The 19,096-nt window shown below is 37.0% G+C and overlaps 1 protein-coding gene across 2 annotated transcripts; it reads right to left on the reverse strand.

Moving 5' to 3' along the window:
* Window positions 1-257: 257 nt before the first annotated feature.
* LOC143558104 (CBS domain-containing protein CBSCBSPB5-like) lies at window positions 258-18,579 on the reverse strand. 2 transcript variants are annotated; one of them, XM_077047016.1, is made up of 14 exons: window positions 18,527-18,579; window positions 5,052-5,220; window positions 4,552-4,684; window positions 4,066-4,236; window positions 3,883-3,961; window positions 3,657-3,770; window positions 2,207-2,273; window positions 2,028-2,133; window positions 1,877-1,935; window positions 1,292-1,401; window positions 1,082-1,215; window positions 924-1,009; window positions 753-842; window positions 258-634 (listed from the first exon to the last, which is right to left on the reverse strand). In XM_077047016.1, exons 2-14 carry the CDS (start codon window positions 5,124-5,126, stop codon window positions 452-454), a joined length of 1,407 nt encoding a protein of 468 aa, XP_076903131.1. In that variant the 5' UTR covers window positions 5,127-5,220; window positions 18,527-18,579; the 3' UTR covers window positions 258-451. The 2 variants fall into 2 exon arrangements, with proteins under 2 accessions (XP_076903131.1, XP_076903130.1); XM_077047015.1 differs by lacking the exons at window positions 5,052-5,220; window positions 18,527-18,579 and having other exon boundaries at window positions 3,879-3,961; window positions 4,552-4,683.
* Window positions 18,580-19,096: the final 517 nt, after the last annotated feature.

Genomic DNA, 19,096 nt, shown 5'->3' on the forward strand with positions numbered 1-19,096 from the left:
TTGCCTTGAAGTTTCAAAATTTCTTCTCAATGTTGTGTTCTCGAGTTTTATTTAAAGAAGAAATTGGATGAAAAAGAAAGAAAAAGATATATGATGTTTGAAAGGTAAGGAAAGTTTTCCTTTCCTTGCTTTTAGATGTGCTAATTTTTTTCTATGCTTCTACCTCATACAAGGTACATATATATACATATATAACTTGCTAACTACAATATGCAACTCGCTAACTACACTACAAGCTGCATTGGTTTGCAAACATCAATTCATTATAAAACACAAGTTCAATCAAGAAATTCTAAAAGCATGTAACTTCCAAGAGTTGAGATTTTTGTTTTCATTTATATTATCCATTTTCTTTATAAGATCCAGAACACCGGACAATGAACAAGTTACAAAACTGGCCCTCCAACCAACTTCATTTCATATTCTTAAAACTTGTCACCCGAAGCTAATCTCAATTGCCAGATCTTCTTAAGAAGGCTACTACGCCTAATCCAGCTACTAACGCCGCCCCTGCTGCAGCTGTACTGTATGAAGAAGCCCATGCATCGGCTTGACCGGCCTCCATGCCCCCTGCTGATGATTGTGACCCTCTTCGGTTACTTGTCCCAGAATAATCTAAATGCAACTTCAATCCCTGTTAATAATATTCACCATCAAGTACACCACATTCTGTCACATTAACTTTTAAGATATTTGACTATTGGAATGTTGTATATTGAGAACAATGTAATAGTAAAATAGACTAAACATACCTTCCAACCAGCTGATCGTGCGTGGTCAACAGCCGCAGTAAGATCACTGTCGGATGCTATTACGACTTTGTCCTCGTCTTCGTCTTCATACTAAGATACAATATATTTGGTAACCATAATATGGAGGAAAAAATTATTTGACACTAAATCAAATGTTGTCACATGTAGTACCAGAATCTGCGGGAGGTTGTTGCGGTCGATTTCACTCCCTAATCTTTGAAGTATTGCAGTTATAAGATCTGTCAAACTTCTAGAATCTAGCACAACAATAACACAAGAAGTTGTAGGTTTTTAAAACTCAAAAATCAATTATTTAAATAAAAACATACCGCAAATAAATCTATGCATCCGGCCCCTTTTATCTTGGATTTTGAAAGCAAATGAATTAGGATGAGTGGTTAAAGGATAAGCAAAAGATTTTCCAATTTCTCCACATTCAGAAACTAATTTCAATGAGCTCTCACTGCGATTCACAATATTTAGGAAAACCAACAATAATTTTATAAAAATGTTTTTGTCTTAAAATTGTGGGCCCTTACCTTCTTGTGTCATCCTCGTCATCTATTGGAGCTAATGCCATTGCAGAGTCCCAAAACTTCTGCATCATTGAACTTCCTCCCTGATTATTAACACTAGTTGCATTTCCCACCTAATTTGCAAGAAATGAGTCAAGTTTACATACATTTGGTATGTGCATGGCAAAATGAATGTGTCGGGTGGATTGGGCCAAACGGGTTCATGTCAACATCGCAAAAACGGATCGTTTTGACCCACGAACACTTGTTTTAAATATTTATTATAACTCATTAGTGTTTTTTGTATTATTACAATAACAGTATTATTAGTAATAATCTAAATCTTTGGACAACTTGAGAGACTTTCATGTTTCAACCTGTTTGACCGTTTGAGAAAATAGACAACCCAAAGGGACCCGTTTATTAGTAAACGGGTCACAGTTTGCACCCGTAATTCATTCATACGATAGCATGCGCACACATATATATGTTTCAATACATAATAATACACTGTATGTATTATGTAAGATTTAAAATCTCATAAAACAAATGGATTCTTGTAAAATTTTAGATTATCAAAATTTAATCTCATGTAAGCAGTTTACTTACTGTGGCTATTGCAGCGTGAGCGATGTGGAGGACATCAACAATGGCAACTGTAGCTCCATCTGAACCAAACCAAATGGCATTTAGATATACAGCCTGTATGTATAATGTTTATATCAAATGTATAAAATGAAACATACGACGCTGTCTTTACCTCTATCGAAAACGGGAAGATGTAAAAACTTTCCATCGTGCATGTGGTGCAGGGCATCAACAATAGGTGTGTCGATTGTAAAACTTTCTGGATTTAGAGTCATTACCTGCATAATAAATCAAGCAAAATTTTAAAAAGTAGTTGAAAAGATAGTGAATAACCACTTACGAATTAATCACCTTCTCTACTAAGGTTGATTCAGCAGGAATATCTTGCGCTATCATCCGTGTTAAGATATCCTTTGACCTAATAATGCACAAAACACATGTTACAATATGATCTGTTGTACATCGCATGGTTTTTTCCAAATGCATCATTCAAGGCTTGTAAATGAACCGAACGAACATGATGGAGCATGTTCGTGTTCGCTCATTTAGCTTTAACTGAAAAACAATCAAACAAGAAAAGTTAAACTAACAGGGGTTTCTTGTTCGTGTTAGTTTGATAAGAATACGGACATGTTCGTGTTCCTTTATGTTCGTTCACTAATCTTTAACAGTATTAACGCACGGTTCACGAATGAACATAACTGAACGTAGATGACGAACATAAATTAGCTAAAACAAGTTAAAACTTAAAATTAATGCAAAGAATAGTTTGTTGGGGTAACAAAATTATTTAAACTATACTAAATTGTAATGAGACTAAAATTTTAAAGGAATATATTCAATCAATCAATCATACCCAGTGGAATCCCACCAATAGCAAAGCTATAAGTAGGGTCTGGGGAGGGTGGGATGTAGGCACACCGTACCTCTATCCGATAGGATAGAGAGGTGGCTTCCAGGGAGACCCTCAGCTCAAAATAACATTGTACGGGGAAAATAAGGGGCATCAAAGTACAATAGTAATAAAATTGATAGTAGCACGTAGTAAAATTAATAGTACCAATACATTTATAGATAACCATATAAAACTATATGAGAAGAGGAAACAATATGGTGTGTGACCAAAAATCAGGTAAAGAAGACCGCTAAGGTATTCCTTTCTCCCTAAAAGTCCTTAGTCTTAATTCTAAGTCTCCAAGAATTCTTATCCTCAACCATGTCCTCTGAGAGGTTTAGGTCTAGCAAATCATGTCTAATCCTCTCTTCCCAAGTCAATTTAGGTCGGCCTCTACCCCTCCCCCCCTATAGTAATGTTTTCTACAGATCTATCAGGGTTCGTCATATGTCTTCTCTTCACATGTCCAAACTATCTCAATCTCCACTCTCTTATCTTGTCGGATATTAATGAACGTAAACAAACGAACTTAAACAAACTTATACAAACGGGCATAAATGAACGTAAACTAACGAGCATAAATGAACGTAAATGAACGACCGGACATTTGTTCGTTTAACTAAATGCATAAAACTTTTTGTTCATATATGTGTCACTAAATAAACAAACATAAACAAAGTCCCGCCGAACGGTTTACTGAAGGTTCGGTTCGTTTACAAACCTAACTCCAAGAATAGTCTAAATGTTTGAATAAAGTGATGAAGATGCTTTATGCATTATAATTTTATGTATTTCCTTTAGCTAACTTTTTTGTTTGACCTGTTTGGGATAAAACATAACTCAAATTGACTCATTTATAACTCAATTCATCTAAATTCCATCTTTATGAAATAGGGAGAAACTCACGTTAGAATCCCTCGTGGCTTGTTATCAATTGTTACAATAGCAGAGCTACTACGAAACTCAAGCATCTTTTTTGTTGCCATCACAACAGTGTCAAATGGCGAAACAATCACAACCCTGGATATAAAAAACAGTAAAATATCTCAAATTAGTTTTAAAAATTGTGGAGACAAATGTAACAGCATAAGTGATACAAACAATAAAATAAATATGTGAAGGTATTACCTACTTTGAATTCTCCGTAAGAATGGTAGATAAGTTAGGCTTAAACATCCGTTCTCTAAGTGTTTCAATGAATGCATTGGGACCTGTGAAATTTTAACAGCCAGAAGAATGTGCATATGATTAGACCATTAATATTCCATAACTGTAACATAATAGTAGAGATTATACATTTTATATATAATCTAACCGGGAAAAGAAGTTCCCCAATGCTTTTCAACACCTTCAACAGCATCTGCAATAGCCTTGCCCTTTTCAGCTGCCCGTTCCATACGGGCAATAGCATCATATAAACATTTTGCTATATCAAGCAAAGCAATAACCTCACCATTCTCTACAACAGGCAAATGTCTAAATTTTCCTGCAAATGTAATTTTTATTAACAAGATTAGAAGGTTATAGAAAGACTAGAGGTAATGTAATCCACTAACACTACTTTCCCTTTTTCTTGACTCTGTGTATAACGTATACTATACAATATATGATATACATGACCCATACAGGGTTCCTTTTGACCCGTTTAATTTGTTCCATTTTTAGATGGTATTTGAAAGTTTACCTGCTTGACTCATTAGATGTAAGTTTAAACAGAATCACCCATTTCTAGGTAAAATGGGTTGAATTTGCTACCTATAGGAAAGACCGACCAACATGTTTTTTTCTTGATGTTACAAACCTTGCACCATCTTTTGCAGGGCATCCACAGCAAGACTATCAGACAACACATAAATTGGGTTCTTCGTCATCACCTTTGATGCCGGTGTGTTCATAAAATCAAGCTCAGGAGCAATAACTTTCATTGTAATGTCCTTCAATCAACAAAAAGACTAGTTAGTGAACTTCATCCTAACATGATACTCGTTATGTCACAATTAACATCTTTTTCACAGTTATGTTAGGTTGGCTTTTAACTCTTGTGACAACATGAATGGGCCACGTAAAGGATCAAAACAGGTAATATTTGAACCTGGCTTGGTTGTGCTGGCCCAAAAAGCGGTTTGTTCAAATTTTATTTTGTCTTTTACAAGTAACTAGTGTGTTAAGTATTATTACAAAACTATACTATTAAAAATATTGATTTATATCTGTTATTGATCTAACATAACCCACATCAACCCATTCATAAGAGAATGGATCAAAACTGACATCTCTAAATTGTCAAGAATCAAGACAAACCTTATCTGTCAATATACCACTGAGTAATGCATTTGAGTCCGTAAGCAAAAGAGCATCCACTCTTCTGGAGGCCATCCGACAGCAGGCTTCATAGATAGTTGTAGTTTCAGGTACTGTCAAAGCCCTCGATAGGCGCAGATTCTTCACAGCCCGGTCTCCTGTTATGCCCCTGTGTAGTTGCACATAAGCAAGCAAACTCAATTATTATAGACAACCTTTGATATTAACTAATTTACTAAATGGTTCTTATATTGTGTCTAGCAATAATCTGTAATTCTCCCTTGAATAACAGTTTGCATACAGTTAATTCAAAGTGATCCACAACAATAAAAATCTGGATATCCTCAGCATGACGATAATTCACCTAGTTTGTTACATTTGCATGCCTAAATCCAAAGCCAGAACAAAATGTTTTGTTTAATAATAATAATAATAATAATAATAATAATAATAATAATAATAATAATAATAGTTATTATTATGCCCCTGTGTAACTAAGTAAACAATATTATTATTTGTGACATTCATGACAAAACGAGGTATACTATATTCATTACGTAACAAGTAAACGATAAATCGGTTAATTCGTAGTACTTAAACGAGTAACCGACCGATACTAATTATGACCCGTATACATACTGAGGGGTCATATACGAGTTATATATATGTTATAGAGGCTAACATATTGATATTTAGGCCCTAGTACGTTTAAAACTCTTTAAACGAAAAAGGTTTCGTTTATCGATACGCTATAAGCTTAAACGCAATCGTTAATATCAAAACAAGCATTGTAGCATCCGTTAAGCCGAAAAAGATTTATAAAACACTTATATGACATGTTCTAAGCAATCCGTGAAAATATTTTGGAATTTTACAACGAGTCAGTACGTTTTTCTTATTTTACAAAAATAAGCTGAAAAACACTCGTTTTTGCGCTATTTCTCACACCCGAATTAATTTTCTTGCGAAAAACCGAACCCGAACTAAATTTGAAGTGGGCTTTTCATGTTTGGGCTTGTATAATTAAATTGATGGGCCAAAACAGGCCATTATGGGGTTTCCAATACTTCCGATCGGCCAGCCCCACATTACATCACATTATTTTTCTATAAACATAACTTACACCTTAAGACTTTGTTATACATTTTAACTCATAAATTTTGAAGTCCAAGCAGCTCAAACTCTTGTTCTATCAGCTCCCCTTCAAAACCCTAAGGTAAGATCAAGTTTTATGAAGATTTAACCAAGTTTGATTCATATAATTAACATATAAACATGTTTTAGTTAGTTTTAAACATGTTTAACCATCCAAAAACCCTAAAAATCAAGTAAAACCATGTTTTGATGTTAAACATGTTTACAAACCAGGAACATATACTTTTTTGGTCAAAAACGCGGATTAGAACATGAATACAACGTTTTTACGGTTAGAAAGTTCGGTTTGAACCCAAAACCGAAACCCTAATTATCAAGGCTGTTACATGGATGATTTATGCTTGGTTTGATGTTATATGATATGTAGATATACTGAGTTTGCAACCCGAGACCCGGAAAGTCGTTTAAGCTAGCAAAATTCATCGAAAACCGACAAGGTAAACCCGTAATACTCGTTTAGGGGCTGTTTAGTATTAGGTTGTGACGTGCTTGTTTTTAGCTTGTGAAAACTTGCAGGGACATTAGGGATCATATAAATGAGTCCCTGTTCAAATTTGATAATTTTTCGATAAACGGAGAATATTTGGTGAATTTATTCCCGTTTATGAGCGTTTATTTGGGAAAAATAGCTAAACATATTGAAAAATTATGAAACTTGGTTTTGGAGTTTAATTTTTGATGGTAAGATCACTGGTAAAGTTTGGGAATCATTGGAAATGTCTAAGTATGGTTTGTGCAATCATGGCTTAACCGAATTTTAACAGCCGAAAAACGCACAAAAAGGCATTTTGTCAAAAGAGTTAGGTTCTGGAAATTTTGCAGGGGCTATGTAATAACATTGAGGTCATTGGTAAAAATTATTGGATTTTTCGGAGGTCGTTTGATATAAACGGGCCATTTATTACACGATTATAACCTATTAAATGAATTTTTATAAATAAATAATTAATCATAAAATTTCTGAAAATATTTTTATAAAATTCTCCATGTCTTAATGTATTTTTAAAAAAATTTACATAATTTATATATAAGTACATATTTAGTTATGATTAATCAAAGATTTAAATTATAATTGTTTTAACGAAACCGGCAGTTTTGTGTTTAACGGACTGACTGGTATGTCAAAATGTCAAAAGTGGCCAAATATCATATTTTTGAATGATATTAATAAAAACGAACTTTTTACGAGAATTCCGGACAATTCGGGTGGATTGTGCGCGTTTTGTATAGTCAAACCCGTGTGAAAACGGAAACGAACCCTGCAATCAAACCAGACACCGAAACTTTAAAATTCTTTCATAAATCAAATCATTTTATCAATCAATATATTTACTTAAGTTTTATGTGATCTTACCTAATCCCGAAACGTATAAACGATCAACTGAGCAAGGCTCGGGAAAAAGGTGAAACTGAGCCAAATCCAGTTTTAAACATTTCATAGTATACAACGTCACAATCTAAGACTATGGTCATGTTCTGGGCCTAACAGCTATACCCAGATTATCTATACAGCCCGACTTAGCTTGAACACTGTACTAGTAATAACGATACGATACCGTTTATAGGAATCAGGCTATAAACGAGGCATCTGACTTATTGATACGTGATTTCTGTGCAAACTACGATAAGGTGAGTTTCACGACCCCCACTTTCTAAACTGTTTTACGAACTTTTGGGGTGAAAAGCATGTTTACATAAACTGATATACTTGAAAACGTGTGATGATGTGGATTATCTAAGTACTAACACTTGACAAGTCCCCACAAACACAAGTGATTAACTTCGTGCCGGTGACGTGTGGATAGTACTATCGGTTTGACAAACCCAACTGACAGAGCCGGTGGGGTATGCCGGAACATATGTAAACCCAGTTGCACATTGTCATTATATTTTTACATACTGCTATGTGGTGTTAGACATAGTACATACTTGGGGCAAAGTGGCTGTTAAATGCCAACGGGAGTGCATGGGCAGTGGAGGCCATGTGTTTTAGCTCGTTTCGGTTTCACTTGTGGCTTAGTATAATACATCATACACAGACATATAAACATACACACTGTAAACTTTACGAACTCGTGTACTGATTTCATTGATACTCGTGAAACTTGAAACTCACCAACTAGACGTAGTTGACCCGTTTTAACATGCTTTTCAGGTAAAGCAAAAGTGGAATGATTTGCTTACGTGCTTGGTGTTAGGAGAAGAGTTGAATAGCTGTGAATAGACGCAGATACATAATATTAAATAAAAGCTCGTAAACCGGTTATGTGATTCTCATCTAGTTTGTAAACATAGTACCTACCCATGTAATATGATGTAAATTAGTTTATGAATTTCGTTATAAACAATGTTGTTGATACCAGTGTTATCTGTTACATTCCCGTATTACGCTTCCGCAACTACCTAGTCGGGGTGTGACAGAAGTTGGTATCAGAGCCATTGGTTATAAAGAATTAGGATGTCCCTTAGGATACCCTAAGATAACCGTAGGCTCGATTAACTCTGGGAATAAAATAATATTAAATAATATACACGAATGATTCTCGTGATGAACGCGAATGGACATGTGGGTTATTATGGTCCGGAACGTAATAACAGACTTGTTTGTACGAGGAAATTCGAGAAGAAGTCGATAAACAATCGAATAGGTAAAAACAGCAACATATGTGTATAAAATATAATAATAAATAAATATTTGTGTATATAAACGATTATTTGTGCTTATGTGTATAAATACTTACATGTATTTTACTATGATTAATATAGAAGGATATTATTCTTATCACTAACAATTGTGCAGGAATATGTCAAGATCTACTGATCGTTTACCTAATACCCTACCAACAGAGCCTGAGGAGGAGGAGGAGGATCCGGAAGAAGAAACTGAGGAGGAGCCAGAGGAAATAGAAGAAGGTGCAGATGCGGTAATTCCACGTGAGTACCCGCGGATCAACCCGACTTATCGGGTTATCGTTGTGACACCTATCCCCCTAGGGAATCCCCTAGGAATGTTGCAGGACAGGGAGCTACTAGTGCTTATCATTCACCTGTCAGAGCACCCAGATCCCCTACTCCACCTGTACAGCATGCACCAGTACCCCCACCCACTATTAGAAACCGTCAGACTGCTCGCATTTCAGTGCGTCCACCTGAGCACACCTCTTTCCCACCTCGATCTACGTACCATAGGGGAGAAACATCACGTGTCCAGGTCACTGAGATACCTATTCCTACTTGGGGTTTACCCGCCCCGGTACCCGAGCCACCTCGTCATTCTGATTCAGCATGGTTTGGTTTAGCAACTGATCAGCTTTTAGAACAATCACATTCTATAAATAACCTAAACCTGCATAGACATGATATGCAAGATCACATGCGGTACATGCAGCAAGAAATCAGAATTGTGCAAAGATCCAGTGCTCACAGCCACGGGCGTCATGATCGAGCGATGATACTACTGGGGGTATGCTTAGCAGTTAATGCGGCCCTAGTGGCTGCTGTTGTTTGGTTGTGGCTCCATGTTGCAAAGAACGGATAGGACATAATAGTTTAGCCGTATGTATATAGTCTTTTGATATCCCAAGCAGCATTTTGTTAAAGCATGTTGGGCTGACTTTGGAGTTGTTTGTGGTTTAGTACTATTTCAAGCACTGGCCCTTATCGGGTTAAGTCTACATGTCACTTAGTGACAAATGTTGATACGCATATACAAGCGCTGACCTATACCAGGTTAAGCCTATGCGCTAATTTTGGATGCATATGTACAGTAATGATTATAATTAATACAAATGTGTTTTCTTTGGCATAGTTATGTGTTGTGAAGGTGTAATATCGTAAAGTTGTGTTGATCATAGTGAAACGATATTGATTATTATATAATTGATTATTCTATAGAATGGCCCCGAAGAAAGCAAACCCTTTGTCTGAGGCGGAAGTGGCCGCAATGATTGCTCGTCAACTACAAGCAGTGATACCGACAATTGTAACACAAGTCACTGCAGGCATACGTGCTAACAATACTGTTAATCAACCTACGAGCACCACCACGGCCACTGTTAATACACCTCCGCCGGACACTAATGTAGCCCCGGGTGTTACTACCCCGGTGAATACTGATAATGTCATAAATAATAACAACACTCTCCCAACTATGAATGTCACTGGGAACCCAGAACCTGTTGTGCACCCTGATAATATCCCGAACCTTGTACCGGTTGTTAACACAACTAATAAAGATAATACTCGGACCAATACCGATAATAACAATAATAATAACCGAGAACCCCCGCGTCAGGAGTACTCATACAAACAATTTACATCATGTAAACCGATTGAGTTTAAGGGTATTGAAGGACCTAGCGGACTGGTCAAATGGATAGAAAAGACCGAATCAGTAATTAATATCAGTGAGTGTCCACCGAACCGCGTGGTCAAATATGCTACCAGTATGTTTCTAGACCAAGCGCTGATGTGGTGGAACACGGTAGTCCAAATAAGGGGACAAGATGCTATTAATCGTATGTCATGGACTGAATTAAAAACCCTCATGCTAGAGCATTTTTGTCCTAAAAGTGAGATTCAGATGTTGGAACACGAGTTATGGAATCTGGAAATGAAAGGAGCGGACCATGTGGGATACGCGAATCATTTTAACGAACTGTCCCGCTTAGTTCCATGGTTAGTTACACCGGAAGCGAAGCGAATTGAACGTTATATCTGGGGACTGACCCCTGCTGTGAGAAGTATAGTGAACTCAGTTGCCCACCCGACATTAGAAAGTGCTGTATCTCAAACGGGTGTCGTTACTTTTGATCTGATGAGAAGTGGAGTGATAAGGATGCCAGGTGAAACAATAAGTTTAAAACGAACTGAGTATGGGACAAGAATGCAAGGAAACCCTCAAAACAAGCGGGCTCGTCCAAATACCCGAAGTTATGCCATGACCAGTTCAAATGTAAAACAAGAGACCTATAAAGGGACGTTACCGAAGTGCAGAAGATGTAACTTTCATCATGTGGGTGATTGCAAACCGATCATTTGTCAAAAGTGTGGAAGAACGGGACACTATGCCCCCAACTGTAGAACCCCCACCAACACTGTTAACCATCCACTGCAATCAACTCAATTCCCTCGACCTCAACCAACCCGCCCACAACTCAACCAACAAACCCCACCTACCACGAACCTCCGTGCCTGCTATGAATGTGGCAGTACGGAACACTTTCGGAGATACTGCCCCAATTTGAACCCGGGTACAGTGAGAAAGCAGAACCAAGCACAAGCATCAACCTCCAATGCAGCTAAGGGACGCGCGTTTGTATTAGGACCGGGTGAAGCGCGTCATGATCCGAATGTGGTGACAGGTACATTCTTAGTTTCGGGTCAGTATGCTTCAGTTTTGTTTGATACGGGTGCCGATAGAAGTTTCATATCTGTTAACTTCTTACCTTTAGAAAATATGCCGGTTAGTGAACTAACAAAACCATATACTATAGAACTCGCTAACGGTAAGTCTATACTTGTTAACCGAATAGTCCGAGACTGTTCCCTTATCCTAAACGACCACCCATTCCTTATTGATTTACTTCCAGTGGAATTGGGAAGTTTTGATGTTATAGTCGGTATGGACTGGCTATCTAAGTATAAAGCTGAAATTGTTTGTAAGAATAAGACCGTTAGGATACCTCTTTCGAATGATGAAGCTATGATTGTTCAAGGTGAGAAATCTGGTACGGTACTGCCTCTCATATCTCAACTTAAGGCATTGAGATATTTACGCCAAGGTTGTACGTTATACTTGGCGAGTGTAACAGTTAAGGAACCCGAGGAAAAACGAATGGAAGACATCCCAGTGGTACACGAGTATTCAGATGTATTCCCCGATGAGTTGCCTGGTTTACCACCGACCCGACAGGTTGAATTCCGTATTGACTTGATACCGGGAGCAGCACCCATTGCTAAAGCACCTTATCGACTTGCACCTTCTGAAATGCAAGAACTGTCCAACCAGTTACAAGAATTACTGGACAGGGGTTTTATTCGCCCTAGTTACTCACCGTGGGGAGCACCAGTATTGTTTGTAAAGAAGAAAGATGGGAGTTTTCTAATGTGTATTGATTACCGGGAATTGAATAAAGTGACTATAAAGAATAGATACCCCTTACCTCGAATTGATGACTTATTTGATCAGCTCCAAGGTGCGAAGTATTTTTCAAAAATTGATCTTAGATCTGGTTATCATCAAGTAAGAATTCAGGAAGAAGACGTACCAAAAACAGCTTTCCGAACTCGGTATGGTCACTATGAATTTTTGGTTATGCCGTTTGGGTTGACAAATGCACCTGCAGTGTTTATGGACCTCATGAACCGAATTTGCAAACCTTACCTTGACAAGTTCGTGATAGTGTTTATCGATGTTATTTTGATATATTCGAGAAGTAAGGAGGAACACGAACAACATTTGCGGGAAATCTTAAGATTATTGAGGCAAGAGAAGTTATACGCAAAGTTGTCCAAATGTGAGTTTTGGCTACAAGAAGTACAGTTTTTGGGACACATTGTGAACCATCAAGGGATCCAAGTAGACCCAAGTAAAATTGAGGCCATTAAGAATTGGCAAGTGCCTAAATCACCAAGAGAAATTCGTCAATTCTTAGGACTAGCCGGGTATTATAGAAGATTCATTGAAAACTTTTCAAGTATTGCACAACCTCTAACCCTCCTAACTCAAAAAGATCGAGCATATGAATGGGGAGAAGAACAAGAAATGGCCTTCCAAACGTTAAAACAGAAGTTATGTGAGGCTCCAATATTAAGCCTTCCAGATGGAACGGATGAATTGGTGGTATATTGTGACGCATCTCGTAAAGGTTTAGGATGCGTACTGATGCAAAGAAAGAAAGTAATAGCATATGCTTCCCGACAATTAAAAGTACATGAAAAGAATTATACGACCCATGATTTGGAATTGGGAGCAGTTATCTTTGCATTGAAGATTTGGAGACATTACTTGTATGGCACTAAATGTACCATCTATACTGATCACAAAAGCCTACAACACATATTCGATCAGAAAGAGCTAAACATGAGACAAAGGAGATGGGTAGAACTGTTAAATGATTATGATTGTGAGATTAAATACCATCCGGGTAAAGCTAACGTAGTAGCTGATGCTTTAAGCCGAAAAGACAGAATCAGACCATTAAGGGTACGAGCACTCGGAATGATTGTTCAAAGTAGCCTAACCGAACAAGTTCGCGTTGCACAAGATGAGGCCTTGAAGGCAGATCAGCTAGAAAAAGAAGAACTACATGGAAATGAAAGGAATTTTGAGAAGAAAATTGATGAAGTATATTATTACAAAAACCGGGTCTGGATCCCAACAATTCATAAACTCCGAAAGTTGATTCTTGATGAAGCACATAAATCCAAATATTCTATTCATCCAGGTACTGATAAGATGTATAAGGATGTTAAAGAATTTTACTGGTGGCCTGGTATGAAAAAGGATATAGCCGTGTATGTAAGTAAATGTGCAACATGTGCAAGGGTAAAGGCGGAATATCAAAAACCTTCGGGAATGTTACAACAACCCGAAATCCCACAATGGAAATGGGAACGAATTACCATGGACTTTGTGACACACCTTCCTAAAACCTCTCGAGGACACAACGCAATTTGGGTAATTGTGGACCGATTAACCAAATCCGCACACTTTATTCCCATCCGTAACAACTACACTACCAAAAAACTTGCTCAAATTTACATCGATGAAATAGTATCTCGACACGGAGTACCTCTTTCGATTATTTCCGATCGAGACAGTCACTTTACTTCACATTTCTGGCAAGCAGTACAAGAAGCCTTGGGAACCCGAATCGACCTAAGTACAGCTTACCATCCCCAAACCGATGGTCAATCCGAACGAACCATCCAAACTTTAGAAGATTTACTTCGTGCTTGTGTACTGGACTTCAAAGGGAATTGGGATCAACACCTCCCGCTCATTGAATTCTCTTACAATAACAGTTATCACAGTAGTATACAAGCAGCACCGTATGAAGCTCTTTACGGGCGAAAATGTAGATCACCACTATGTTGGACAGAAGTGGGTGATACTCAAATTTCAAGATCCGATTTAATTCAGGAAACCACCGATAAGATTCACCAGGTTAAACAAAAATTGAAAGCAGCCCGTGATCGACAAAAGAGTTATGCCGATGTTCGCAGAAAACCGTTATCTTTTGAAATAGGTGATAAGGTATTTTTAAAAGTATCGTCATGGAAGGGTGTTATAAGATTTGGAAAAACTGGTAAACTAGCCCCGAGATACATCGGACCTTTTGAGATTGTCGCAAAAATTGGTCCCGTAGCTTACCGATTAAAACTACCCTTAGAACTGAGCACTATTCAAGACGTGTTTCATGTATCGAATTTGAAAAAGTGTTTGACTGATGAAACGACAATAGTACCACTGGAAGATGTTCAGATCAACGAAAAGCTCAACTTCGTAGAGGAATCGGTAGAAATTGTAGACGGGAAAACCAAATAGTTACGACATAACAAAATTTCATTGGTAAAAGTTCGGTAGAATTCAAAACAAGGACCCGAATATACTTGGGAACGAAAGGACGAATTCCGAAAGAAATACCCACACCTGTTCCCTAGAAAACCGATGACACATTAAATTTCGAGGACGAAATTTCTTAACGGGGGGAGAATGTGACATTCATGACAAAACGAGGTATACTATATTCATTACGTAACAAGTAAACGATAAATCGGTTAATTCGTAGTACTTAAACGAGTAACCGACCGATACTAATTATGACCCGTATACATACTGAGGGATCATATACGAGTTATATATATGTTATAGAGGCTAACATATTGATATTTAGGCCCTAGTACGTTTAAAACTCTTTAAACGAAAAAGGTTTCGTTTATCGATACGCTATAAGCTTAAACGCAATCGTTAATATCAAAACAAGCATTGTAGCATCCGTTAAGCCGAAAAAGATTTATAAAACACTTATATGACATGTTCTAAGCAATCCGTGAAAATATTTTGGAATTTTACAACGAGTCAGTACGTTTTTCTTATTTTACAAAAATAAGCTGAAAAACACTCGTTTTTGCGCTATTTCTCACACCCGAATTAATTTTCTTGCGAAAAACCGAACCCGAACTAAATTTGAAGTGGGCTTTTCATGTTTGGGCTTGTATAATTAAATTGATGGGCCAAAACAGGCCATTATGGGGTTTCCAATACTTCCGATCGGCCAGCCCCACATTACATCACATTATTTTTCTATAAACATAACTTACACCTTAAGACTTTGTTATACATTTTAACTCATAAATTTTGAAGTCCAAGCAGCTCAAACTCTTGTTCTATCAGCTCCCCTTCAAAACCCTAAGGTAAGATCAAGTTTTGTGAAGATTTAACCAAGTTTGATTCATATAATTAACATATAAACATGTTTTAGTTAGTTTTAAACATGTTTAACCATCCAAAAACCCTAAAAATCAAGTAAAACCATGTTTTGATGTTAAACATGTTTACAAACCAGGAACATATACTTTTTTGGTCAAAAACGCGGATTAGAACATGAATACAACGTTTTTACGGTTAGAAAGTTCGGTTTGAACCCAAAACCGAAACCCTAATTATCAAGGCTGTTACATGGATGATTTATGCTTGGTTTGATGTTATATGATATGTAGATATACTGAGTTTGCAACCCGAGACCCGGAAAGTCGTTTAAGCTAGCAAAATTCATCGAAAACCGACAAGGTAAACCCGTAATACTCGTTTAGGGGCTGTTTAGTATTAGGTTGTGACGTGCTTGTTGTTAGCTTGTGAAAACTTGCAGGGACATTAGGGATCATATAAATGAGTCCCTGTTCAAATTTGGTAATTTTTCGATAAACGGAGAATATTTGGTGAATTTATTCCCGTTTATGAGCGTTTATTTGGGAAAAATAGCTAAACATATTGAAAAATTATGAAACTTGGTTTTGGAGTTTAATATGTGATGGTAAGATCACTGGTAAAGTTTGGGAATCATTGGAAATGTCTAAGTATGGTTTGTGCAATCATGGCTTAACCGAATTTTAACAGCCGAAAAACGCACAAAAAGGCATTTTGTCAAAAGAGTTAGGTTCTGGAAATTTTGCAGGGGCTATGTAATAACATTGAGGTCATTGGTAAAAATTATTGGATTTTTCGGAGGTCGTTTGATATTAACGGGCCATTTATTACACGATTATAACCTATTAAATGAATTTTTATAAATAAATAATTAATCATAAAATTTCTGAAAATATTTTTATAAAATTCTCCATGTCTTAATGTATTTTTACAAAAATTTACATAATTTATATATAAGTACATATTTAGTTATGATTAATCAAAGATTTAAATTATAATTGTTTTAACGAAACCGGCAGTTTTGTGTTTAACGGACTGACTGGTATGTCAAAATGTCAAAAGTGGCCAAATATCATATTTTTGAATGATATTAATAAAAACGAACTTTTTACGAGAATTCCGGACAATTCGGGTGGATTGTGCGCGTTTTGTATAATCAAACCCGTGTGAAAACGGAAACGAACCCTGCAATCAAACCAGACACCGAAACTTTAAAATTCTTTCATAAATCAAATCATTTTATCAATCAATATATTTACTTAAGTTTTATGTGATCTTACCTAATCCCGAAACGTATAAACGATCAACTGAGCAAGGCTCGGGAAACGGTGAAACTGAGCCAAATCCAGTTTTAAACATTTCATAGTATACAACGTCACAATCTAAGACTATGGTCATGTTCTGGGCCTAACAGCTATACCCAGATTATCTATACAGCCCGACTTAGCTTGAACACTGTACTAGTAATAACGATACGATACCGTTTATAGGAATCAGGCTATAAACGAGGCATCTGACTTATTGATACGTGATTTCTGTGCGAACTACGATAAGGTGAGTTTCACGACCCCCACTTTCTAAACTGTTTTACGAACTTTTGGGGTGAAAAGCATGTTTACATAAACTGATATACTTGAAAACGTGTGATGATGTGGATTATCTAAGTACTAACACTTGACAAGTCCCCACAAACACAAGTGATTAACTTCGTGCCGGTGACGTGTGGATAGTACTATCGGTTTGACAAACCCAACTGACAGAGCCGGTGGGGTATGCCGGAACATATGTAAACCCAGTTGCACATTGTCATTATATTTTTACATACTGCTATGTGGTGTTAGACATAGTACATACTTGGGGCAAAGTGGCTGTTAAATGCCAACGGGAGTGCATGGGCAGTGGAGGCCATGTGTTTTAGCTCGTTTCGGTTTCACTTGTGGCTTAGTATAATACATCATACACAGACATATAAACATACACACTGTAAACTTTACGAACTCGTGTACTGATTTCATTGATACTCGTGAAACTTGAAACTCACCAACTAGACGTAGTTGACCCGTTTTAACATGCTTTTCAGGTAAAGCAAAAGTGGAATGATTTGCTTACGTGCTTGGTGTTAGGAGAAGAGTTGAATAGCTGTGAATAGACGCAGATACATAATATTAAATAAAAGCTCGTAAACCGGTTATGTGATTCTCATCTAGTTTGTAAACATAGTACCTACCCATGTAATATGATGTAAATTAGTTTATGAATTTCATTATAAACAATGTTGTTGATACCAGTGTTATCTGTTACATTCCCGTATTACGCTTCCGCAACTACCTAGTCGGGGTGTGACATTATTATTATTATTATTATTATTATTATTATTATTATCTAAAAACTAGTTACAATAATTCTCTATTCATCACACATCCAAAGCCTCGGCCTGTATTTATAGATCTAACGGACATTAGCATACTAATCCTATAACAATTAGGAAACTAAAGCAACTTGACTGACTTGTCAACTTTAGTCTTTCCATATTAACCAACACGGTCCGGAACTACCAACGAATTGATTCACTAAGTGGTTCTTAATTAAATTGTGTCTAACTAACAATAATCTATAATCCTCCCTTAACAAACTTTTGCAAAGAGTTAATTGATAAAAATCGACAACAACAGGAGATCCTGATCAACATGAGGGTAAAATTAACGCATATACTGTATCTGCATTTCCTACATTTTCATCACATGCATAATCGGAATCACGATGCAACGTGTTATTATTATGATTGATTGCAATCGGTGTGACGGTTAAGTTGATTAAAACAGCAACGTTGTTAATATGCATAATAAATGAATAATGATGGATGGGAGATGAGAATTGAAAGACATACACGGATGAACGAGATTTAACGGTGGAATCGTTGCTTTGATTAATATTATTATTAGTTTGGTTTAGCCCTGCTTGCGGTGCGCACATATGATGTATATATGTGTGAACCCTCGGGTGGGCAAAAGTGAAATTGCACTAATTTTGACGTTATTTTACTAATCTCGTGAAAATAACGTTAAAAGTGACGGACGGTTAATCAGGCATCATGTAGTGGCGTTGATAGCCGAAAGACAAGGTTACATGCACCGATCAGCCGGTGTCCCGATGATTGAGTGCTATGTGCCTTATGTCCAAGGCTTGATGCAAAACTACTATCGAGCCGGGGGTCTCACCGGAAGCAGCCTCTCTATCCTTATGGGGTAGAGGTAAGGCTGTCTACATCTTACCCTCCTCAGACCCTACCATAGCTTTGATATTGGTGGGATATACTGAGTACGATGATTAGTTTGTTGTTTTTTCTTCCGAGAGGATGATTTTGATGATGACACCGACATACTTCTCCGTGATGAAGATCCTTGAGAACTCATCTTCTCTTCACCACCAACAATCCACTCGAGACCTATATCAATCA

Source organism: Bidens hawaiensis, unplaced genomic scaffold (assembly GCF_021521415.1).
Source record: "Bidens hawaiensis isolate Kalapana, Puna unplaced genomic scaffold, B.hawaiensis_p1.1 tig00019324_1, whole genome shotgun sequence".
Classification (NCBI taxonomy): Eukaryota; Viridiplantae; Streptophyta; class Magnoliopsida; order Asterales; family Asteraceae; genus Bidens; species Bidens hawaiensis.

Coding starts and splice junctions, on each gene's coding strand:
- LOC143558104 (XM_077047016.1), bottom strand. CDS start 5,126: ATGGCCTCCAGAAGAGTGGATGCTCTTTTGCTTACGGACTCAAATGCA. Junction 3,771..3,882: donor ATTCTTACGGAGAATTCAAA/GTAGGTAATACC, acceptor TTTTATATCCAG/GGTTGTGATTGTTTCGCCAT. Junction 1,010..1,081: donor GATGCATAGATTTATTTGCG/GTATGTTTTTAT, acceptor TTGTTGTGCTAG/ATTCTAGAAGTTTGACAGAT.